At 38.9% G+C, this 23,480-nt stretch overlaps 1 protein-coding gene across 1 annotated transcript in view; it reads left to right on the forward strand.

Annotated features, from left to right (window-relative positions):
- The first annotated feature begins 700 nt into the window (after positions 1-700).
- The window catches only part of LOC145411430 (endonuclease/exonuclease/phosphatase family domain-containing protein 1-like), a 31,792-nt gene continuing 9,012 nt past the window's right edge, over positions 701-23,480 (forward strand). Inside the window, exons 1-12 of the mRNA XM_080281470.1 lie at positions 701-931; positions 1,742-1,956; positions 2,943-3,134; positions 3,626-3,831; positions 4,074-4,212; positions 7,951-8,053; positions 10,618-10,722; positions 12,203-12,313; positions 15,183-15,314; positions 16,826-17,078; positions 18,582-18,782; positions 18,978-19,082. Of these exons, the coding sequence (XP_080137596.1) occupies positions 701-931; positions 1,742-1,956; positions 2,943-3,134; positions 3,626-3,831; positions 4,074-4,212; positions 7,951-8,053; positions 10,618-10,722; positions 12,203-12,313; positions 15,183-15,314; positions 16,826-17,078; positions 18,582-18,782; positions 18,978-19,082 (1,993 nt within the window). The remainder of the gene's footprint in view (positions 932-1,741; positions 1,957-2,942; positions 3,135-3,625; positions 3,832-4,073; positions 4,213-7,950; positions 8,054-10,617; positions 10,723-12,202; positions 12,314-15,182; positions 15,315-16,825; positions 17,079-18,581; positions 18,783-18,977; positions 19,083-23,480) is intronic.

Genomic DNA, 23,480 nt, shown 5'->3' on the forward strand with positions numbered 1-23,480 from the left:
GCATGTTTATTAGTGTACAGTACAGTATTGTTATACGGTACGGTATATATTATACCACATGATTAATGCAGTGAAGTTACAACACAGTACAGTACCGCAGTGGTAGTCAAAACAATTTAAAAACCATTCATGCGATCCAGACTAATGTCTGATATATTGGAAAAGTTCTGGATTAGCAGGGGGAAGTCCAGATGTCACTTTTATCGGAATTTTGCATTTTTCAGAATGGCTTTGGCCCCAGATAGTCCGTTATAGTAAGGTCTTACTGTACAGTATATATATATATATATATATATATATATATATTTTATATATATATATATATATATATATATATATATATATATATATATATATATATATATATATATATATATATATATATATATATATATATATATATATATATTTTTTGTTTTCATTATTTTTGTGCTGAAGCACAGGTTAGTGCAGGGGTATATTCAAAGCATAATATAGTTTATTATCTTTGATACATATCACATTCCTTAACATTGGTTTGGCTGTTATGTCCACACTATACAAGGTATTGTGTAAAATTGCATATTAAACTTCCAATGTCACCTGTAAATCTGATTTACCAGTTCCCTCAATTTACAGTAGCATATATGGGAAAAAAATCATATTTTGGAGAACACATTGACTTACAATGAAGACTATCCTTATTGCTAACATTTCCACCATGTCAGTGGAAAATGGAGTGTCACAGCCACCTCCACCACCAATCTCCACTGACACCACCAATGCTGCCTCCTCCTCAACCACCTCCACACCCAGCCATCCCAAGTCCACCCGCTTCAAGTCGAGCCGTCACCGCTCCACTACTGCCGCCTCTTGGGTCAACCGCATCAGTCGGCGGCACAAAGCCAAGGACCTCTCAGCCACATTTAATCTTATGGATTATGATGCTAAGGTAAATGTTATCATCATCATCACCTTAACATTTACCCTTTCAGTTGAAGGATGTCTGTTATTTTATTGAACTGCTAAGGTAAATATCATCATCATCATCTCGTCAACCTTAGCCCTTTGAGCCGAAGGGTGTCTGTTATTTTATTGAACTCAGGAGAGATTTTTTTAATGGAATGCATAAGATAAAGCTTTCTTTAATCCCTCCCATGCAGGGATAGGGAAGATTGATTATCCTGCCACATGCAGACTTGTCAGGTTTTTCAAAAACTATCTTTAGGGAGTGTAAAGTCATCTGTAGGCAGAAAGAAGAGGAAAGAATGAAGGAAAGAAAGAATGAAGAGGAAGGAAGGAAGAAAGAGAGGAAAGGGTAGACACCCAAAGCAACACTACATCAAGTGAGTGGATGGAGAGTGCCCCCCCACCTACCACCAAATGTTGTATACAGTATATATATATTAATATGTATGTATGTATGATGAGTGAGGCTGGTCACTTTCGTCTTAAATGTCAGGACCAACTTGCCTAGCCCCGGGCTCATGGGGCAACACAGGATTGGATGATGATGATGATGTATATATTAATTTTGCAGTCATTCAATTACAGTACTCCAGTCAAGCAGTTATTTACCTCCAGTTCGTGCCTTTAGAACCCTCATACCAGATAGAAGTAAGAATGTATTTCACTTGATTCCTTTAGAATTGATATTTGTGGATGCTAGTATCTGCAGTGTGTCATATTTGTTTCATTGTGGGCATAGGTTTTTAAGAGCTCCAGTAGAAATTTTTATTAAAATTATCAATTTTCTTCCTAGAATAACTACCTAGACATCAACACAGCAGCAGAAGAGGAGTTGATGACACTGGAAGGTGTGACAAGGACAGTGGCACACAGCATTGTAGAGTACCGAGCGGCCATCGGGGGTTTCCGGCGTGTTGAGGACCTAGCACTGGTTTCTGGAGTGGGAGCTGCGCGATTGCAGCAATTCAGGGCTGATGTTATAGTCAGTGGCCGCCGAAGGTCCTCAAGGTGAGTGCTAGGAAGATTTATATCAAAGAGAAAGATTTTTGAAGATTCTGGTGTAAACAAGAAGAAACTAAGATAAGGTGTGAGGTTGTTATAGGTGCAGTACTGATTTATTCTGTAGATATTGGTATCAGTTTGGTAAGAATATGAGAAGCCTGATGATTATGTTATCATAAAGTCTACTGCATAATGCTACTAGGGTTATATATAATAATCTAGGTGCATGTTTTGAATGTAGTTGGGAGGTACCCACCATCCACTCACTAGATGTAGTGCTGCCCTCATATGACTGCATTGGTTTCCAGTAATCTAGGAAGCCATTTACTGCATTGGTCAGTAATCATATTACCAGATGACATTTGGTAAACTAGCAGATTAAGGAACTCCAACTGGATTGGGACTGCCCCAGAAGGATTTGCATCTGATTGATGGATGGGCTCATATATTGTTACTTAGGGATGATCAAGGCTGGTAACTGATGCCTTATGTGTTGGGACTGAATTGCCTAGCCCTGGAACCCAATACTCATTTTGGGGCTAGAGAGAGAGAGAGAGAGAGCGAAAGGAGTTGAATGTGACGAATGTTATGAATGTGTTGGCTGCATGGAAAGAGCTGGGTATGTAGAGGTGTAATCAGAAAGCAGGTCATTGCATACAATTGTGTTGTATGGGACATAATGAGTAAAACATATAAAAAAGAAAATACCGTAGTGTCATGGTATAAAAATGCTTCAGACAGGATGGACAGGAGGAGAGTGCATAGTATAGGTGGTGTGTGTGAGTGAGTAAAAAGATGTGCAGTGTAATGTTTAACATTTGCACTTCTCCTCTCTCAGTTTTATTATTGTTTTTTAAGTTCACTACTGCCCAGTAAGTAAATACTGTAGGTAACAGAAGTATCAGAAGAAGCAAAAATTAAAGATAAAATGGTGAGTAGTCAGATACCTACATAATCTAGTATATCACTAAACATGTACTTTCATTCCACAGTCGGTCATCTTCACGGACTCAGAGTGTTGACTCCTTGCCTAGCTGTGAATCGGGTCGATCCCAACGATCTCAGCCTGCCAGTCGACCCTCCCCACCTCCCCGCACCCTTAATGTCAACACTGCCTCCATATTTGAGCTCATGACTGTACGAGGAATGACTCAAGAGATGGCTGCCAATATAGTTGAATACAGGTTTGTTCACTATCATGTGTGGGCACTGAACTGTTAAAAATTTTAGCCCCTTCTCTGGAACGACATATTTTCTATTTTATTCTTGCTGTCTTCATACAGTTTGTTTACCCACAAGGGTGTGGGAAGTATCTCCATCTCGTGCAGTATTTGTGATAAGTGGATGCATAAGATATGTAGTGGTATTAAAGGTAGACCGTGAGATAATGGTGACTTCATGTGTGCATTGTGTTGGGGAGAACATGTAGAGGTTGTCAGGTGTGAAAAGACTGATCTTGCAGGAGAGTCCCTTGAGTGTGTGGAATTTTATTATTGGGGGGATATTTTATGTGCCAGCATATATGAAAAGATTTGTTGAGGAAAGAGAGGTGAAGCTTTGTGCACTGATAATCTTTTAATTGTTTTTAGATATGGATAGTGTTTATAAAATGCTGAATGCTTTTTTTCCCCCCAACAATGATGATGGTGATATAGAATGTGTTTTTTACATCCAGAGAGAGAAAAGGTCCATTCCGTACAATGGAGGAGGTGGTAAAGGTGCGAGGTGTGTCGGCACGAGTGTTAAATCTCCTGAAGGTGTATCTTAGTGTTAGCCAAGGATCTTCCACATCTCCCCCACCTCACCAGCCAATTGCCAGTGATGTCATATCTGTGGCTTCTTATGGGCGCACTCAACGCACCCTTTACACTAGGACACCAGGTAAGTCTTTGCCAGTACTCACATATCATCAGACTTATAATACAGTGAATTCTTGATATATACACCTCCTTTTGTATGTTCTTTTTTGCTATTAAGGCAAAGTCATTTTCGGATTAATTATTGAAGTTCCATTGTCACCTGAATGGAAGATTTGCGGATTTCCCCCCAAATGCAGGACTGCTTGTTTCAGGTTTTTGTTAGTTTGAATTTCTAGGTTCAGACTGTCTTTTCTTATTTGACAGGCCATCGTCGAACGTACTCTGCCCCACTGAATAATGATAGGGAGTGTACAGCTGAACCACGTTTTGACTTCCAAGATGGAATATCACCTAGGGTTTCTGTTGACTTCAGTGCTGATATATTTGAGCTGCTTTCCCTCAGGTGAGTTGATGTGGCAGTTCCTAAATCTTAAGGATTAAAAACTACAAGTGTATTTTGTATTATTCTTGGTGTTGTATTGATCATTGAATTAACTAATATGTACTTTATTTTGAAAAATTTTATTTCTGTCAAGAACTTATTTGATAACATTATAAGCTGTAGAATCACAGTAATCTGTACAATTTGTAATATATATATATATATACACACGGTAAAACCTCGATATAACGGACTTCAATAGTCCGGAATTCGCTTTTATCGGACTCGAGGAGTTACTGGACTAAATTCCTATACTGTATATCGGAAAAAGTCTGATAAAGCCAGAAGCAGTCCTGACTGTCTGAAGCTATGTTCACCACAATAAGGTAAATAAAAGACATGTTTATCAGTGTACAGCACAGTATTATTATATATATTATACCATTTGATTAATGTAGTGAAGTTATAACACAGTACACTACCACAACGTTAGTCAAAACAGTTTAAAAACTGTTCATGCAATCTGGACTAATGTCTGATACGTCAGAAGAAGTCCAGATTAGCAGGGGGAAGTCCAGATGTCGCATTTATCTAAATTTCGCATATTTCAGAATGGTTTGGGCCTAAATTAGTCCGTTATAGTGAGGTCTTACTGTATGTGTATATATATACTGTATATGTAATTTAGATACCATATATCTAGCTCTTGACTTAGCTAGGGAGATGTCATTATTGGGAGGCATGGGATGTACTCAGTGCCTTGTGTGATTCGTAGGTTTTGGTAGTAAGAAGTGAAGTGAGTAACATAGTCAGTGGCCTCTCATTTGTAAGCTAGAAAAATTATTTTTGTCTTTTTACCGGCTGTGTTGGAACTATTGCCTGGGTCTGATGGAATGATACATTGTCATTAAAAACATGTATGGATTCAACTTTGGAAGGATTTCATCAAACTTTTCTGTGAGATCTATTGCAAATGTGTTTGCTGAGTCCAGTGGAGAGTGTCCCACAACTATCAGTTCGATCTTAGCAATGTGGTGTGGGCAAATCATGTGCCTCTTTGATTTTTTTTATGTCCAGCAGTGGTGAGTTTGAGGTCTAAAATAATGTACCAAATGCATTATCACATCTCTGGGGTGTTGATTGTTGGTGAATTGTAGTATTCTTTCCATCCTTGGCATCTTTGGCATTGTAGCATTCTCACAGTTACCGTACCTCTTTGGGTGGAACTGAAATATCTAATTCACACCTGCGATTTTCATCAGATGAACAAAACATTTGTGTGGACATTAACACACCTTGCAACCTTCATGCAATATTTGCATCCAGTCAAGAACTTCATAGAATGGGCCCCTTTTCATCCGTGACCTACTCATACTTTGCATTTCCCTTACATATTGTCCCTCATTTTTACTGTAATCTCAGCACCAACACACTTAAACTCATTCACCCTGATGGGATGAAAAAGATTGAGTAATAGATAGATGGATTGATAAATAGATAGACAGTTTAATACAGTATTCAATAAATATGGACCAGTTAGTGAGATGAGTTCAAAGGGAAGAATTATGGGAGGAATTAAGAGTGGGTGGGAGGTTTTGAGGAAAAAGTGGATATTTGTGGAGGGGGATAAGGCATTGGCAGGATAGTAGGAGAGCATGGAGTACAAGAGAGTTAAAAACTTTTAGTATGGTTGTGTCCTGGAAGAGGGCTGGTGACTAGAAACACCATTAATATCTCCTCAGTCGTGTTCCGGAAAAGGACCGGTGACTAGAAACACCGTTAGGCACACATGGACGAATGAAGTTGATAGACAGAGGTCACTGGTAGACCATATGTAGGTGGAAGAGCATGTGAAGGAAGATTCGTTTGACATAGATGTATTTAGAGAGGTTGTAGTTCGTTAGTTCGTTCATTTGTTTATAAAGGCTCCAACGTGCTTGCATACATCAGCCTTGGTCACCAAATGACAGCTCTCCATGCTGCTTGATCTCTGGCAGCCTCCCTATTCTGTCCCTTATCTTTGATGTCACACTCAATGTTGGGATTTATAACCATTAGTAGGTAAGGTAAAATTTTAGTACAATAAATTTTTAGCTAGCAGATCATGTTATTCAGCAACAACCATTACACACCATTGTTCTCATTCAGAAATTCACCATACCCATACTGTATGTAAACATACTTTTTTAACTGTGTGTACATCAGCCAGCGTAGATGACTGTATCCATCTCCTTTTCTCAACAATTTTTCTGTTGCATTTAACCTCACTACATTTAAGATATGGGAGCATATCTTGTAGCAGGTTTTATCATTTGCTGAATTTCATATATATATATATATATATATATATATATATATATATGCACATGTACAGTCATCCCTTAACGTCTGCGGGGGTTAGGTAACAGAGTTACCTAATGTTAAAAATCCGCGGATATCTGCTGCCCCCCATTAACCCATTCACAGCTGTACATCCTGTGTATGGCAGTTTTCAAATATTTAGAAAAAAAATATTAGAAAAAATAATATTGTCAAAAGATAGAGAAAAAAATCCCGAGTTCAATGGTATATAACACAATATAGCAAAGACAAAAATTACCTCAGAAACAGGTCCGTGAAGTAATAAATATTCCCGTGCAGTGGTGCCAGGCGAACGATGTGTTATGGTTGCACTGTGTCGTCAATGTCAGTCTTGCGATCAGATAAGGTGTCAATCAGCATCTGAACCATCACTGTCATCTTTTAAGAACGTATCACTATCATCACTACACTCATCCAGAGAATTTATCCAATACTGTATATATATATATATATATATATATATATATGTATGTATATAAATGACATGGCATTCTTCACTCCCATATACTTTAGTTGAGCCCCATAGTGTGGCCTTTATGTTCCCAGATCTGTGTAGTACTTTAGTACTTATTCCTTATTTTTTATGGCTTTGATGAAGGTAAATTGTTCTTAGAATTTTATCACATCAGTATTGTGCACTTACTGGCCCATGGTGCCACACTGTGACGTATGACATCAGTTTACGTGAGTGAAATGGATTGGATTCTTTATTGGACCCCATCAGGAGTCTCCTAAATTATACTGTATTTCACAGTTGGAAAAAGTTCAAGGAGCTGTTGCCTCTCCTGACACAAAAAGGGCTCTCCTTGTGTCCCAAAGGATCTTTGTATGTGACATGTGTTAGGAGTGTAATGCTGTGTGGTAGTGAAACTTGGGCAGTGAATGAAGAGGATATTCACAGGCTCAGATGTACAGAAATGACAATGATTTGGTGGATGTGCAGTGGGTCCTTGAGTGCGAGGCCTGGGGGAGCTAGGTTTATGATAGAAGAGTTAAGAGGTAGGATGGTACTGGAGTATATTGGTGATGTAATGAGGAGGGGTAGATTGAGGTGGTTGGGCATGTGGAGAGGATGAGAGATGACAATTGGGTGCAGAAAGTGAGAAGCGTTAACATCGGGGATAGGGTTGCGAGAGGTACTCCGAAAAAGACCTGGGATGAATTCATTGAGCGTGACCTCAGGGATGGGGGACTGAATAGGGAGACTGCTAGAGATCAAGCAGCATGGAGAGCTGCCATTAGGTGACCAAAGCCAGTGCTTGCAAGTACTGTATGTTGGAGCCTTTAAAAATGAAAATGAAACAAGCCCTTTTTGTTCACAGTGTTTTTGATTGTCATCAGTATACTGTGTATTACATTTTACTGCTGTATTCAATAATCTTTTGTTCCCTGTCATAGGTCTGAACGCCCCATTGTAAGATCCGTTTTCAATGGACGGTATCAGGGCCGCCCAGCTATTAGAATTGCAACTTGGAATCTCCAGCGCCTCACACTGGACAAGGTTAGTATTACTGTAATTATAAGGGCTAAAATATGGCAGGTTTGATATAATAAAGGTTAGGAGTGTGAATGCAAGAATATTGTTAATGCAGATCTTGGTAGGCAATCACTTGCAAGCAGTAGTATCAGCAAAGTCTGAGCTGCCCCAGCTGGACTGTAGGAGGAGATGAAGGATTAGTTTTGGGACGTAGTTTTGCCTGTTGTTGTCAGAGTTGGGTGAGAAAAGGTTACGTGGTACCGGGTGGAGACTTGAATAGACATACAGATAAACAAGCCTATAGATTCAAAGGGGTGCAAAATGGGCTGGAATATGGCACTAGGAATGTTGATTTTTAAAAATTCTTGAATATAGTGATGCAGTAAATATTGCTGTATGCATCACAGTGTTTGTTGTTGTTGTTGCAACCCTAGGCAATTTAAATGTGAACCCGATAGACTGTAGGAAAACACACTTCAGCCCATTTCTCCCAAAGGTCATCTGTTGAGGTTATGTTGAAGGAATGTCTGTGTTGTGATAGTGTGGTGCATGAGGTGAGCGTATTGTGGTGTCAGGGGCTGCACCACAGTGTTGGCATAGTGTATTGTTTGTGAGTTTTGTTTTGTGGCAATATTGTAGGATTGAAGGGTGGTGACTGCATCACAGAATGGATATGTGCACTAGCGACTCTTAGGGTTGGGTAGTTTCTGAGATGTGTATGTCTGGTGGTTGTTCATGAAAGATGTTTGGTTGAAGGTTTTGACTGTTTTTACAGTAGTAGTATCAGTATCGGTCCAATTTTGTTGTATTGATATCTGTATCGGTCAGAATTTTGGTATCGGTACATCTTTACCCAGTAGTCATCCTCCTTCCTCTCAACATGCCCATACCATCTCAGTCTACTCCTCCTCATCACAACACCAATACATCCAGTCACATTCTTCCTCTCAACTCTTCAACCGCAGTCCTTGCCCCCCCAGGTCTTGCATTCAAGGACGGCTACACATCCATCTAATCTTTGTCATTTCTGCGTGTTTGAACCTATGAATATCCTCTTCTTTTACTGCCCATGTCTCACTATCATACAGCATTACACTTCAAACCCATGTCACATAGAAAGATCCATTTACATAGAGAGCCTTCTCAGTGTCAAGAGAGGTAATGGCTCACAGAACTTCCTCCAACCACTCTTTTCCCTAGCCACAGAACTAGCTCTAGCCCTTCCTGTAGTACGTAGCATGTCCCCCATGTAAGGAAACTCTCCCATACACTCAAGAGGCTCCTCACCAGCAAGGTTAGTCCTTTCATGCCTAGCAATCTCTACATAATCTTCCTGACACACTTCACTCACAAAGTCAGCATTATCTCACAGTTTGTCTGTAATACCACTATATCTCTTTGCACTGAGTTATCACAAATACTGCACAAGATGGAGTTACTTCCCACACCCTTGTGGCAAAGCACAAATGGCCACTCTCCCTCTGCGTTGACAGTACCACTGCCAACCCTAGATACTATCACTTTTATTTTATCCTAGTTTACTCTCAAACACTTTTTCTCCATTCCATTTCCTAAATCTTTCCTCAGCCTCCTTTTCATTCTCTGGAGTCAGCACCAGGTCATTGGCATACATCACCCATGGGAGTCCATTTCTAAAGTTGCATGAGAGAGCTTGAAGCACAATGACAAACATAAAGGGGCTCATTACTGACCCCTGATGCACACCAACATTCACGGAAAACTCATCGTTAAATCTCCGCTCACCATCACCTGGATGCGAGCACCCACACAAATAGCTGTAACCACGCTAACCAGCCACTCTTCAGGCTCAACCTTTCTCATTGCACACTTGATCACCTCCCTAGGGACTCTGTCAGAGATCTTCTTCAAATCAAGACAAACAAAGTACGGTTCCTTTTTCGTACAACAAAATTATATACAGTATCACATAAAAAACATGCTGTAATAATACAACATAATTAATTAAAAAAAAAAAAAAAATTGTGAGGCTCATTGGCCAATCCTACAGTGCAGATGCTTCCTGCACTGGATCAAAGCCAGGAAGGGGGACATAGTAATAAGTCTAGCTAGAACCATACAACAATGAAATGAACTTCCTCGGCATTCTCTCGACAGAGGAGAATTGCGAGAAGACAGCAACATTTGTCATCAGGTTATATTTGTTTATGTCTATATATAAGTAATTTAGTTTTAGCTCCATATATGTGCGGTTTCACCATAGTAGACCTGTCATATTTAATATTATCCACTGATCTTTTGTTTCCTTCAAATATTCTATTTTTTTAGCCACCCTTTGGGAGGTACAAGTTCTAGTTTAATTTTCACTGATGTAAATACAGTGCTTGTCATAATGCCTGTCACAGCACCCTGTTATAAGTCTTTAATCAGCTATACAGATGGATCATATGTATCTCATGAAAGAACATACATATCTGAACTACTGTTTTCAGGTACACTAATGTTGTGTTAATAATTACACATTACAGGCATATGCATCCACTACTGAACAGTATGAATTGAGGAGTGGTGAATTGAAAATATACTCATAAATCTTTCATGGTTTGCAGATTAGCAATCTGGGTGTGTTAGAGGTGGTGTGTCGAACAGTGTTGGAGAATGGCTTCAGTCTAATGGCCTTGCAGGAGGTTGCCTCCAGAGATGTCCTTGAGAAGGTCAGTTCCATGGCACAGGATTTTAGTTACCTTTGTTTTCATGTGGTAGATGATTGTACTTGTAGCACATTTTGCACTTACTTGACACATCCTCATTTAGTGCCAGCTTTAACATACGGATGTAAGACTATGGTGTGGCACGAAAATGAAAAGTCAGGAGTAAGAGCAGTGGAGGTGGGACTGCTGAGGAATGTATGTGGAGTCCAGAGAGTTGATAGTGTACGGAATAATATGGTATATAAAAGATGCTGAGTGAGGAAGTTTGTGGACACCAGAATCAAAGAGAATGTACTGAGGTGGTTTGGTCATGTGGAGAGAGTGGATGACAATAGAGTGGTGAAAAAGGTATATCTGAGTGAATTTGAAGGAGGGAGGAGGCAAGGTAGGCCAAGAGCAAGGTGGAGGGATATGGTGGATGAGTGTGTGAGGAAGAGAAGTATGGAAGTCATTGGGGCTAAGGGACTGACAAGAGACTGAGCTGGATGAATGAATTTTGTGTGGAGAAGTGCATAATCAGGGGTTTGGCACCCTTTTTGAACATGACTGCATTCGGATTGGTAAGAGACTTTGCTGTGGTAGGAGTGCAAAGGGTCAGGAATAAGAGCAACGGAAATGGGACTGTTGGGGAATGTGTGTGATTTGGGTCAGCTGGATAAGAGGTGAACAGAAATTGAAGAAAGATAACTTGTAAGGACGTGTTTTGATGAAAGGATAGAAGAAAATGCGCTTAGGTGGTTTAGTCATATAGATAGAATGTGTATGAATAAGAATATGGTGGCATAAAGGGTGTATGTAAGTGAAATAGAAGCTGAGAAAAGACTTGGTAGATTAAGACTGATGAGTACAGGAAGCTGATGATGCTGAGGAATTGACAAGGGACTGAAACAGGTGGATGAAGTATGTGCATAGAACATGACAGTGGTTGCTTCCCCCTTTTTAGTCTTACTAGTTGGGGGGGGGGGGAAATATCCATCCCACAGGCCTATGTGAAAACATTAAAAGGAAAAATATTAAAACTGTGTGGATGATTTTTGCATGTGAGGTGCAGCCAAAATTTGTCCTGGATGATCCTTGAATGATTGTGTGGCCCATTACACTGGCCACATAATTTGATGGTTGTTATAATTTTGTGCTTTGGTGTGTCACTCAGTGTATATTCACCTGTAAATAGCACTACATTGAATGAGTGGACGGTGGGTTCCCCCATCGAGCACAGAGAGTACAAAGAAATGCATGAAATATGTGTGTATTGTTTTCATTTGTTAGGTAAAGCTATAGTTTCAGAGGGTTGGATGATGTTTGAATGCTTATGTGTCCCATTTCATTAGGGATGCAGTTTAACAGTTCTGCTGATGTTTCTCTGTCTCTCTCTTTTTGTCAAGGTCCTTCTTTACATCATCTCTTAGGTGGGAATTTGAGTTGGGATAATGACAATATTTCACTGAAGTATTTAATACTATTTCCTATGTTCATGCCTCAGATATGCAGTGAACTTAACCATGGTTGTCTGCGGCGGGTGCGAGAATGGAGTGGTCCTCGAGGGGAATGGCGATGGCAAGTATCTGAGGAGCCAGCAGGACGGATGGGACAGGTAAGACATGGACCAGTACAGGTTGTAATACAAGTTCTTTATTTCACAGATACATTAAGTCCTCAATTTACACAGGACCATTTTGGTGTAAATGCATTTTGCACAGAAGGATAAACACTGACCTGTCCCAGTAAGTGCAGGAAAAAAAAAAAAAAATTGTGCGAGACAGTCCAAGAAGTCAGCCCCTGTCTGCGATGACATTCAGAGGTCCCACGCAGTGACTTTAATGACGTGGTCGTCAAATATGCTGCCACATGTGTACTGTGCCTTGTGTTTACATCGCTGTGTCGGCAACGTCGATCATAAAAGTGCTGCACCAGGCAGCGGAGATGGCCCAGCAAGTTCCGGGAGAGGATTTTGCTGGCGTCACTCATGACAGCATCTTTTACATTATCAGCGTTGTTCCCAAAAGGACAGTTGACAGCCTCATCGAAGAGTTTGAGGAGAAGTGCCCGTCAGCTAAGGCCACACAGTAGCAGCCGAGGTACAGCATGTTGAGGGGCCCAGTCGTCAGCAACTGAACCAGTTGTAGGAAGTTGCCAGTCAGCTCAAAGGACATCCTAATGATGGTGGTGCACAACACAGATAAACTGTAGTTCCTCAAGAGTGAAATGATTGTATCTTAAAGAGGTAGAGAGAGCAGCTTGTGAAGGAAATTATTGAGTCATCCCAGACCCTCATTTCTGCATACAGTACTTTGCCTCTGCCCCAATGCCTGCCTCACGATATCAGTTTCCCCAGTTTAGCCCCTCCTCAGTGCCTGACTCCCCACGACCTGCTGGTGACAGTGACTGAAGGAGTGACGTTGAGGGGTTCCAGGCCAAGCCTTAATCCTAGAGGAGTTAGAGGCACTGCTCATTCCCTCTCCTCTAGCCCCTTATCCTCAGATGCCCCTTTCTCTGGCACCCAGATATCATTCCCTCCCCTGTCATGGTAAGTGATCACAACTTATTCGCCACTTTGTGCACTCTAATTAATCCTGTCTTATGCCCAGCGATGTTTCTAAAGGTAGTATGTGTACTACAATGAATGTTAGATATGATCAGGATGGGGTGAAATTTTTTCAAGTGGGCCAAAGGGGTTACATTGAGAAATTTTTGGAATATCACCATACCAGTTAGCTTTCTCACCCAGTATTTTTGTGCCCCACCAAAGTCATACAGTTAATGTGGGCACTGAAACTCCTTCATGCAATCATGCAGCTGCCACACTCAGATCTCTGTTTCATATCAAGGCAAAATAAATTTAGAAAAATAGTGGAATGGATATGGTGTTCCATTAAGAATGCTGCAGGTGCTTGTGGTGCCTCAAATATGTCAGCTAGCCAATAGAAAGGGAATGGGTGAGATAAGGTAGTAGAAATCGAAGTTAAAGGAAGGTATGCTGGAGATGAATGCAAGAAAGGAAGAAAGGTCATATGTGATAAAAAAGAAACATGCTTAAGAGTAAAGGAGGAGGTATGTGATGAGATTAGTAAGAATCTGAAAGGAAAATAAATGTGGACTCAGAAACCAGGAAGTACAGTATTTTGGAAAGTGGTGCTTTAATATAGAAATTAGAATGAATAGTGTAGAGTAAGAAGAGTGGAAATGGAATTATTGAGAAATGAGTATGGAGTATGGTGAGTGGATTTGATGCAAAATACTACCGTATGATTTGTGAGTGATGTGGAGGAAGGAAGTTGTTGATAGTTTGGTTAAGGAAATCTCTTAATTATTGGGTTGAAGACAGTGTGTATGGATGTCTGTAGTGTGGTCATATGAAGGGAATGGATGTAGATAGTTTAGTGACAAGGGTATATGTGAGTGAGCTTTAAGATGAGAGAAGATATAGTAGGCGAACAGGAAGGTGGGTGGATGTGATAATTGAGTGCTAAAGAAAGCCAAGTGTAGTAGACTCTTGCTGTAATGGCCTAATTGGTGGCAAGCTTGATCTGATAAAGCTGATACCCTGTTATATCTGACTGTCCCCATCCCCGGGTGGGTTTTCAATACATGCTTGGAAATATATGAGTACAAGAGCATATTCTAGTACAAAAATGAAAACTATACCCATTTTATTCTAACTTTGCCCATAATTTCACCCTTTTGAAGCTTATTTCACTTCCATATCATTTCTTCATGATGAGTACAGTATTACTATAGTCTGTTCTTACAACTCAGCAGTCATGATGGGGAGAGGACAATTTCTGGCCAGACTGGGGAGAGGTCCATAAGGGCTGTCTGAAGCACCCCCTGTAACAGATAGCCAAAAAACTGTCCGGTGGGCTGAGGCATCCAAAAGGGCCATGTGGTGTGTCCCATTTAATGAACATTTTTTGGTATAGCCAACAGATAGTCTGGTGGCCTTTGTAGTGTCCATTAAATCTGATATCCTGGGTGCCGTGATCTGTTAAAGCGAGGGTCTACTGTATGGAAGTTGATGAAACCAGGGAACTGAAAGGATATCAAGTTGGTTGGGTGAATTATGTACAGAGGAACACAAGACAAGGGTTTGGATCTAGCTTGTAAATTGATGGATTGACTAGCAGGTAATCTGTTAAAAAAAAATAATAATAATAATTATTAAGCCTTTGACACTGAGCCAGGATTACTGGAGCTTGAATGGTGAGTAATGAGTGTCTGGTCCATTTCACCGGCCCTCCTGTTGATAATTCACCCATTTTTGTAATTTCTCTTTCCTTGGTTTCTGGAGCCTGTCTCATCCCCATCCTTAGATGGGAAAAGATGTGATGCTGATGATGATTAGTGCTGTTGTTGGAATTTTGTCATTTTGAAAAACTGTATTAGTATTGATCATTACCATTAGGCTTCATAATTGTGAAAGGTTCTCGTAACATTTGTAGCTCATGTTTGTACCTCTTTGGCAGAGTTCTGAGTATGCAGCATATATCTATAATGTTGATCATGGGCTGCAGCTGACCTCTGCATCTCTCTTGACTGTCCACAACAACCACCATCGCCACCACCCTGCCCGCAAGCCATACCTTGGCTACTTCAAGGTCAGTTTGTGTATGAATGTAGAATTTTTTGTTCAGTTGAAGCATATGAAGTATAGAATCCTTTAACCTCTTTTGTTTGATGATGTGTTTCTGTTTTATTCTAGATAATTTTAGATGGTTGTTTTCATTGTAGGGAGAGTCTTCTGGTTACAAGAGTGCCAGTGGAGACTATTCTTATCCATAACAAGGTCTTCCCAAAGTTAATAAAAAAATGTTGTGTGGTAGCAGAAATAAAATAATAATGATCTTGCCACATTCAAGGAGTTAACACATTCTCAGGTAACGAACATAGGGATTTTATTCTAATTATGGCTAGATGATGGTATGCGGTATACAGAAACTCCAGAAACTCCAGTCTGGTACAAGGTGAAAGTGTTGGGGTTTCCCAGGACTGAATAAAATGTCTGTCATTTGCCAGAATTTAATTCCAAAATTAGATTCATGTCCTTAGAACTTTTGAATGAGACATTGACTTTAAAATACTGTAGATATGTTAAATTAGTATGGTATGTGTGAAAGTGATGGAGGTTGAAGAGTCTAGAGAACAGACTGTAGATAAAATTGGTTGGAAGGAGTTTGAATAGAGGAGCGCAATGCAAAGTTTTGGCACCCTGGGAAGGAGCTGGAGCAGGAAAACTGCCTTCTGTTTGTACGGTACACCTTCATTATGTGTCACCATATATGACATGTTTTTCTTTTAACTTCACTGTAAATTCTTAAAACCTATCAGACAAACTACAATTAGTACCTGTAAAGTAGCTTTGCCAATTTCCCATAATTTACAGGACCAGTTGAATGGAAAAAATTTATACTGTATTTTGGAACACTGCCTTGGCCTGTAATTAGGACTTATGTCCCCAAAGTTTGGTTTTCCCACCCCATGCGTGTATAGAAAATTTAGTTATGATGATGGGATGATGATGGTGAGAGGCCAGTACTGTATTTTTATATCCATCATTATTTAATGTTGTGTCAATGGGCACCTGGTGGTTTAGTGGGCAGTTAAGGTGCTCCAATCGGATTGAGCCAGTGCAGGATTATATCCAAGGGATGGTTAGAGTTTACTGGTAACATAATACCACTTAGGGACAAGTGAGGCTTATTACTCTAGTCTTAAATGTCAGGACCAACTTGCCTAACCCTGGGCTCCTATGCTTCTTATGGGGCAACACTGGATTAGATGATGAAATATAATTATATTCAATGTCATTTTGATAGCAGATGGTTGGCTACCACCAGCCATGGGAAGGACTGTATTACCATTAGAGTGAAACATGACTCCAGTCTTGGTAACTAACCATATAATCATCACTCGTAGGCAGGAGGCTCTCCCACAAACAGAGTCAGAGCCCAAGCTGAAACTTACAATGTTACAAATATTGTTATATATCGTAGACTTTTTTTTTTTATTAACAGTTTCCAGCGATTTAAGCTTTACTATGGCCAACCACATTATGGTCATTCCTGAAGAGGAAGCATGGCATCATTTTATTTTATTTTGTTTGTTTCAGTGCAGTGATTATGAATTTGTGGTGGTAAGTCTTCATATTGAAATCCCAGACCCTAGCAAGAAAAGGAGAAGAATGTCAAAAAGTAAAGAGAATAGAAGAGAAGATTTGGAAGAAGAGGAAGGGAATGGCAACCGAGAACCAAAATCAAAGTCATTACAGTTGGCACCACTCATAGCTGCACTGAAGGAGAAACTGAGCAGTGAGAAGAATATTATACTCTTGGGACACTTCAGTTTAACCCCTGACAATGTCGGTAAGAGGATTGTCCAACTCTGAAGTGTATATTTTCTTTTGCATCCGCAATTTTACTCATAATTATATTGTATTGTTATCACATTGCAGGAAAATTTCATTTTTCAGATTTTTAGTTTATGAAATACAGTAAAAGGATTTTACAGGTTGCACAGCTGCTGGGAATGGCACAAAATTATAGTTCTTTCACCTTAACTTTGTCCAGATTTTCATCCATCCGTACCTTATTTCGCAAGTCCTAAGCCAACAAAAATAAAATTCAAACCACCAAAAGCAGTACGTACCGCCAGTATAAGCCATTGTATAGTAGGTAAATATCAAGTTGGGAGCAAGGCAGTGAAATGGCATTGGACAGGGCGACATGGAGGTGATTTGTTTGTGGCCACCCTTGGGATTGAGGCATCTGGCAATGGATAGATAGATATAAAAAAGACACTAGGTGACTTCCTCCCAGCAGTGCCATTATTTGTCACACACATCACATATTTACATCCTCAGTTTCAGAGTAATGGGCAAATTCCACATATCAAGTTTGCTTACAGTAAGCACCATTTAACAAAAAACAGCCTCATGTAATATTCACAGTGACATTATTAAATACCTCCATTGGAAATTTCGTAGTGGTAGGTGGGGGTGCTCACCATCCACTCAATGTAGTACTGCTCTCAGGTGACTGCTTGTTCCTCTCTTCCTTCCACCTTTCCTTCCTTCCTTCTAGGTGACTGCTTGTTCCTATCTTCCTTCCACCTTTCCTTCCTTCCTTCCTTCCTTCCTTCCTCTTCTGTCTTTCTTTCAGTCATTTTTTCCCCCTTCTTCTGTTTGTGGGTGACTACACTGAGTGACAAGCCAAATGGTTTGCTGTACACCATGAAACCATTTACCACGCTTAATGGTTACCATACAACTGGATTGTGGCACCTGGTGGTTTAGTGGGCAATTAATGTGTTGCAGTTGGATTGAGCCTGCGTAGGTTTATATCCAAAGGGTGGTTAGGGTTTATTGCTAACGTAATGCCACTCAACGATGAGTGAGGCTGGTCACTCTCATCTTAAATGTCAAGACTATCTTGCCTAGCCCTAGCCTCCTATGCTCCTCATAGGGTGACATAGGATTGGATGATGGATGGATTATTATTGTTGTTATTATTATATAGTTTTTTATTTTTTACTTAGCTGAAAATTTATGAAGCACATATTTTGTACCCAGCTTACTGTGAAAGAAAAATTGAGGTATCTTTGATGAGAAACAGGTGTCACAAAGTTTGAATTGTTCAAGCAGAATATCATTAACTACAGAATAGTCCTGCTAGGGATGCCTATGCACTGTGCTATTAATGCTACTAACCTGGGAGAATAATGAAAGATAATAATATTAGCTATATGAATTCTGCAGAAGCAGACTTTAATAGTAGTCTACACTGTATCCCGTCATCGTGAATCTATTCGGCGGATGACATCCAATCAACGTCCTTTGCTTTATCTCTCGTCTTATGTTATCTTTTCAGCATTTGATGTATTGCGGGAAGCCTTGTACAGTAACATCGTTCCAGCTGAATCTGGGAAAGAGGTAGTTGGTGAGGAGACTGAGAAAGAAGCAGGCAAAAATGAGATAAATTTACAAGAGAACAAGGAGAGGAGTAACGGTGCATTTTCATGCTGCTATGACAACATCTGGTTAAACCCAAACACCAGGGCTGCTTACACTGGCAAGTGATGGAACTTTTGCCTACCATATCTTAGATAAATGGGTTCTTATTTTTTCTGTCCATGGATTTGTTCATTAGTTATGTGTAAACATGTTTACATGTTATATTTGTATTTTTAGTAAAGAATCTTAAACTTTTTCTGAGGTATTGGGTCATCCGTTGTTTGATTCTAACCTTGTGTACTCTTATTTTCAGGTCAGTGGGGTGTAATCACAGAAGGTCTCTGCCATATGGCCATTCCCAGTGGCTGGGGATGGGGTGGGGCAGCTAGTGATCATTTCCCTGTTTTTTGTGACCTTTGTCCTAGTCTAGCATCTGCTTCTGTCCTTGCCTCCCTCCCTCCCCTCTCTAGACCCCTTAATCCACACCAACAACCTAATGAAGGAGAGAAAAAGAAATGAGAGCAAATGAAGTGCTGGTAATAGAATTGCCCCTAAAGAGGTCAAGGAAATTGTGACGAAAATTAAAATATGTTTTTTTATGGAACAGAATCTTACTCAAAAGTAAGAATGGTAGTAAGAACAGGAAAAAAGGGGGGATTTATTTCCTTGCCTAATTTAGGTATCTGCATAAGAGTTACATAAGGTAAAGGGCATAACAAATAATATTGAATTTGACTCTGTGTTTTTTTGCCTTTTACTTTATGCAGAAAATCGTTACACTAAAATATTACAGAAAAAGACAAAGTGAGAGAATTTTGTTTATTGAAGAGTGACTTGTAGTGATTTTGTTTAGTTTGAGTTTCCCAAATATTTTTGTACAGTACTTGCAAGAATTAAGAAATTAGAATTTTGTTGCATGTGTTAATCATCTAAATCAGGGTAGGTGTTCCTAATGCCTTAAATAATATACTCTTGTACCCGGCGTTATATACTAACATGAGTCCTCCTTTGGCTGCCTATTGCAGAGAAGCTGATAACCCCGTAAGTCCAGTGATAAATATTTTTTTATTCTTGTTGCCTTGAGATGATTCTCTTAAGCTCAATAGACTTTTTGAATTAGAAGGATTAGACATAGCCTTCACTGACCCCTTTACAACAAGAAGTCTCTTTAAACTGAATCTTATTTGCATGAGGTAGCAAGAATTAAAAAAAAAATAACCATATTAAAGGGGTTCAGTTTGGTGCATAGATATTTTTGAATTAGCTGAAATAATAAAATATATGTAAGCTTGTATTCACAAATACAAGTTATGTATATACTGCAATATGTTTGTTTTAGGTAACAAATAATTATAACTCATCCCAGTAAGAAATAACATCAGGTTATGCCCCATTTTTGCAGCTTAGTAGTGAATAGCAAAGACAACCTAAATGTGACAGCCATTGGTAAGATTCAGTTCACTAGTCATGAGTCATTGAGTCCACATCTTTATCCACTGGGATAAAGTTCTGAATATCTGGTAAATGAAATATTTAATTTGTCTCTGTTTCATTGATGATAAATTGCTTTTTATCACCTGCCTTTAGCAAGATGAAGTGATATAGTTTGGTTGGCATGTGTCTGTGTGTATGTATCTGTTACCAATATATCTTGAAAAGTTGTGGATGAATTATCACCAAACCATCGTGAATTAGCAACTGTGTGGATATGCAGAAGTCTGTTACATTTGGTGAGAAATTGATCAAAGACAACGGAATGCCAGCCACCATATATATTTTTTTACATAGATTGGATTTTTGTGAAATGCATTGACTTAATTTTATTGAGATTTGCAAATTTTCTTCCAAATTGGTTGAAGGTAGCTTGTACCTCAGCCAGCAACACATTTTCGCAGACGATTAGCATTTGGCCCCCCGAGTGCTGTTGTTTCATTTGTCATTATTATTTTCTTTTCATGAGATCAGTACGTTATTTAGCTGAAGCTTTCTGGATTATTGTTAGATTACACTCACATAAGTTATTTACAAGAAAACTATGAATAGTTTGAATTATTTAAAGCATTTTTTTCCCTTCATTGCATGATTTTTTGGAGACGAATTCATTTTCTGTCATGTTTTATGATAGGAACATGTAGATAAGCTCTTTATGGTAGTCATGGTACTGTACCAAGAAAATGTAAATAGCCCAAGCAGGAGAGATATGTGGAGTATCAGTATAAAAACTTATGCCATTTGTACTCCCCTACCATCACCAGGGACCCCTCTCTCCTCAACCTTCTCTCAGTCCATCAGTGTTCATTGGCCAGAGGCTTTCTTGGGGGATAGGAGCAGCAAAAGTTGTTTAATTATAAAACCAGAAATTATTCCTGCTTGAGATCTTCGTGTTTTTTTCCTTGGTATGATGTTCATTGTAAAGAGACTATATACACATCTTTTCAGTAGATCATAATGATAAATATGTAATTCTCCTCAGAATCAGTGATGAAAGACAAAAATAAATAATTAATAATATAATTAAAATCAGAGCATTAATGTTCTGTATTTTTCCTTCTTTGTAAGATTACAAATAAGTTATAAATATGAGTGTAGTCTCATCACATTCCAAAAAGTTTGAGCAAAATACTGGATCTTTTAATATGGAATTCCAAAAAAATGAATGCCATATATCCTACTTATATACTTACATTGTATACATGTATATGCTGTACATTGATATAGCACTGTACTTTTTCTTAAAGAAAAGACTCATCATACTGAGGGTGGCCATTTTACAACTGATGCATTTTACAGTATGTACTGGAAACTGAATCAAATGCCAGAACTAGTGATTTACTTCTTAGTCCTTGCTGAAAGGTGTTTGGGAGAAACAAAATTTAAGCTGTATAGAAAGATTTGTAACAATGTGGAGTCTTAACTTGGAATCTGACTCTGTTTGCACATAGTTGACTTTCCTGCCTAAGAAGGCTTCAATATTTACAGGGTAACTGATGACATACAACTGACGACATCTTGCGGTTGACTTTCGCATTTGGGTTATCATAGCCAGTCACAGTCAAGCTTCAAAGAAGGGGACATGACCTGTGGTACAGTATTTTCTTATTGGATTGAGCATTAAGTGTTCATCAGTCACTATAAGAAACCTTAATTGTCTGGTTGACATTGACGAAGTATATTCATCTCAGGGTATGCAGCGTTGACCTGACATGCAATCCTGCCATTACCCCAACGTACAGTATGCTGTGATAACATTTGCTTTTCCATACATGCACATACATTGCTCAAAGTTTCTGCACAAACTTAGAGTAGAAAGGAACTATTGATGCAGCAAGATTAAATAATGATGAATTTTTATTTGGAAGTACTGTACTGCCCCCCAAATTGCTGTAGTTACTTTTTCTTTCTCTGCATATTGAAACACTGCATGAAGCATCAAAAGATGCTCTCCACTAATTTGCATTCTAAATTTATGCCAGCTCTTCTTTAGAGCCCAACATATGGAAGTGACTTACAGTGTATGCAAAATTGAACGTGCGGTAAGTCCCTGATTTTTTTTTTTTTTTTTTTTTTACAAAGTCCTTGGTAAATCAAAAATATTGCTTATTAATGTTCTGCAGATACCTGTAAAACTAATTTGCCAGGGCCCTTCATTTCGAGTACCAGCTACTGTATAGGGAAAAAATTGCGATTTTTCAAATGTTGTGGCATTTCAGACATATCCCAGACTTACAACAAGGACTATCTGTACTGTACTTTCAGAAGTACAGTACAGAAATACCTTTACAAAACTATGCTGCAGTAATGTCACAGACTGCTAATCCTTCAACTCCTAGTAACGATATTGTATTTGGGGACTGTACCTTCCTAAGTGGAATAATAAGTGCAGGCTATCAGAAAGAGTGAATGTGATATCATCATGAAACCTAGTGTTATTATGATGGGTTTTGTTACCCATACACTGATCCTGCATAGCAGCATTTTCAGAGTGTAAAGGAAAAGCAATGGGGTAGTTCACTTCCATTGTGTTGAATTATTCATACCACACCAACTTAGTAATTACCATTTATCTGGTGTTCATTGTACTGTTTTCAGTATATGAATGCAGTATTCTTGGAATATTTTGCTTTCAAAATAAGGATGAGTACAGGTTTGTTTTCAAGGCAGTTGAAGTAAGTTGAAAGTATTAATATTTCAGATCCAAATAAACAGTACAGTAAGCAGTTATTTGTCTTGCCGTATAAATCATCAGAATTTGTTCTTAATTTAAGATTTATGTATATGACCTCTTGTATTACTTTTGTAAACAGTATTCACAAGATAAACCAGTAATTAGATCAGCTTTATGTGGTTGAATAGCTTGTTAATTTTTGGAACTGTGTAGAACACTTGAATTACAACCTGAAAGCAATCTCTGTGCCTATGATACTGATGGTCAATATTTTATATGCTGGTGTACTCATTAATGTTCATGTTTACATACTTGAGAAAGTGTACCTGCTTTGTTCTGCTGTAGTGTTGTGTGTTTAACTACTTAATTTACTGTAATATTGTTATGTGGGATGTTGAAACTTTTGACATTCGGACATATTGCCCTTTTTGAGAGAACTTTCTCAAAACTGTGAACAAAGTAGCAGACATCAGTTTTTGCCATGTCCCAGGCCCTCACTTAGTGCTCTGGAGAAACCTTTCCTCTCATGCTTTATAATTATTGATGCCTAGCATCATCTTGATATTTCTCACGAATGTTCATAGTATACATAGTTTGTACATATTCTGTTACATTGTTATGTACAGATCACAATTTGTTTATAATGTACAT

This window comes from Coenobita brevimanus, chromosome 89, assembly GCF_032717465.1.
Source record: "Coenobita brevimanus isolate Jiangsu-jjx chromosome 89, ASM3271746v2, whole genome shotgun sequence".
Classification (NCBI taxonomy): domain Eukaryota; kingdom Metazoa; phylum Arthropoda; class Malacostraca; order Decapoda; family Coenobitidae; genus Coenobita; species Coenobita brevimanus.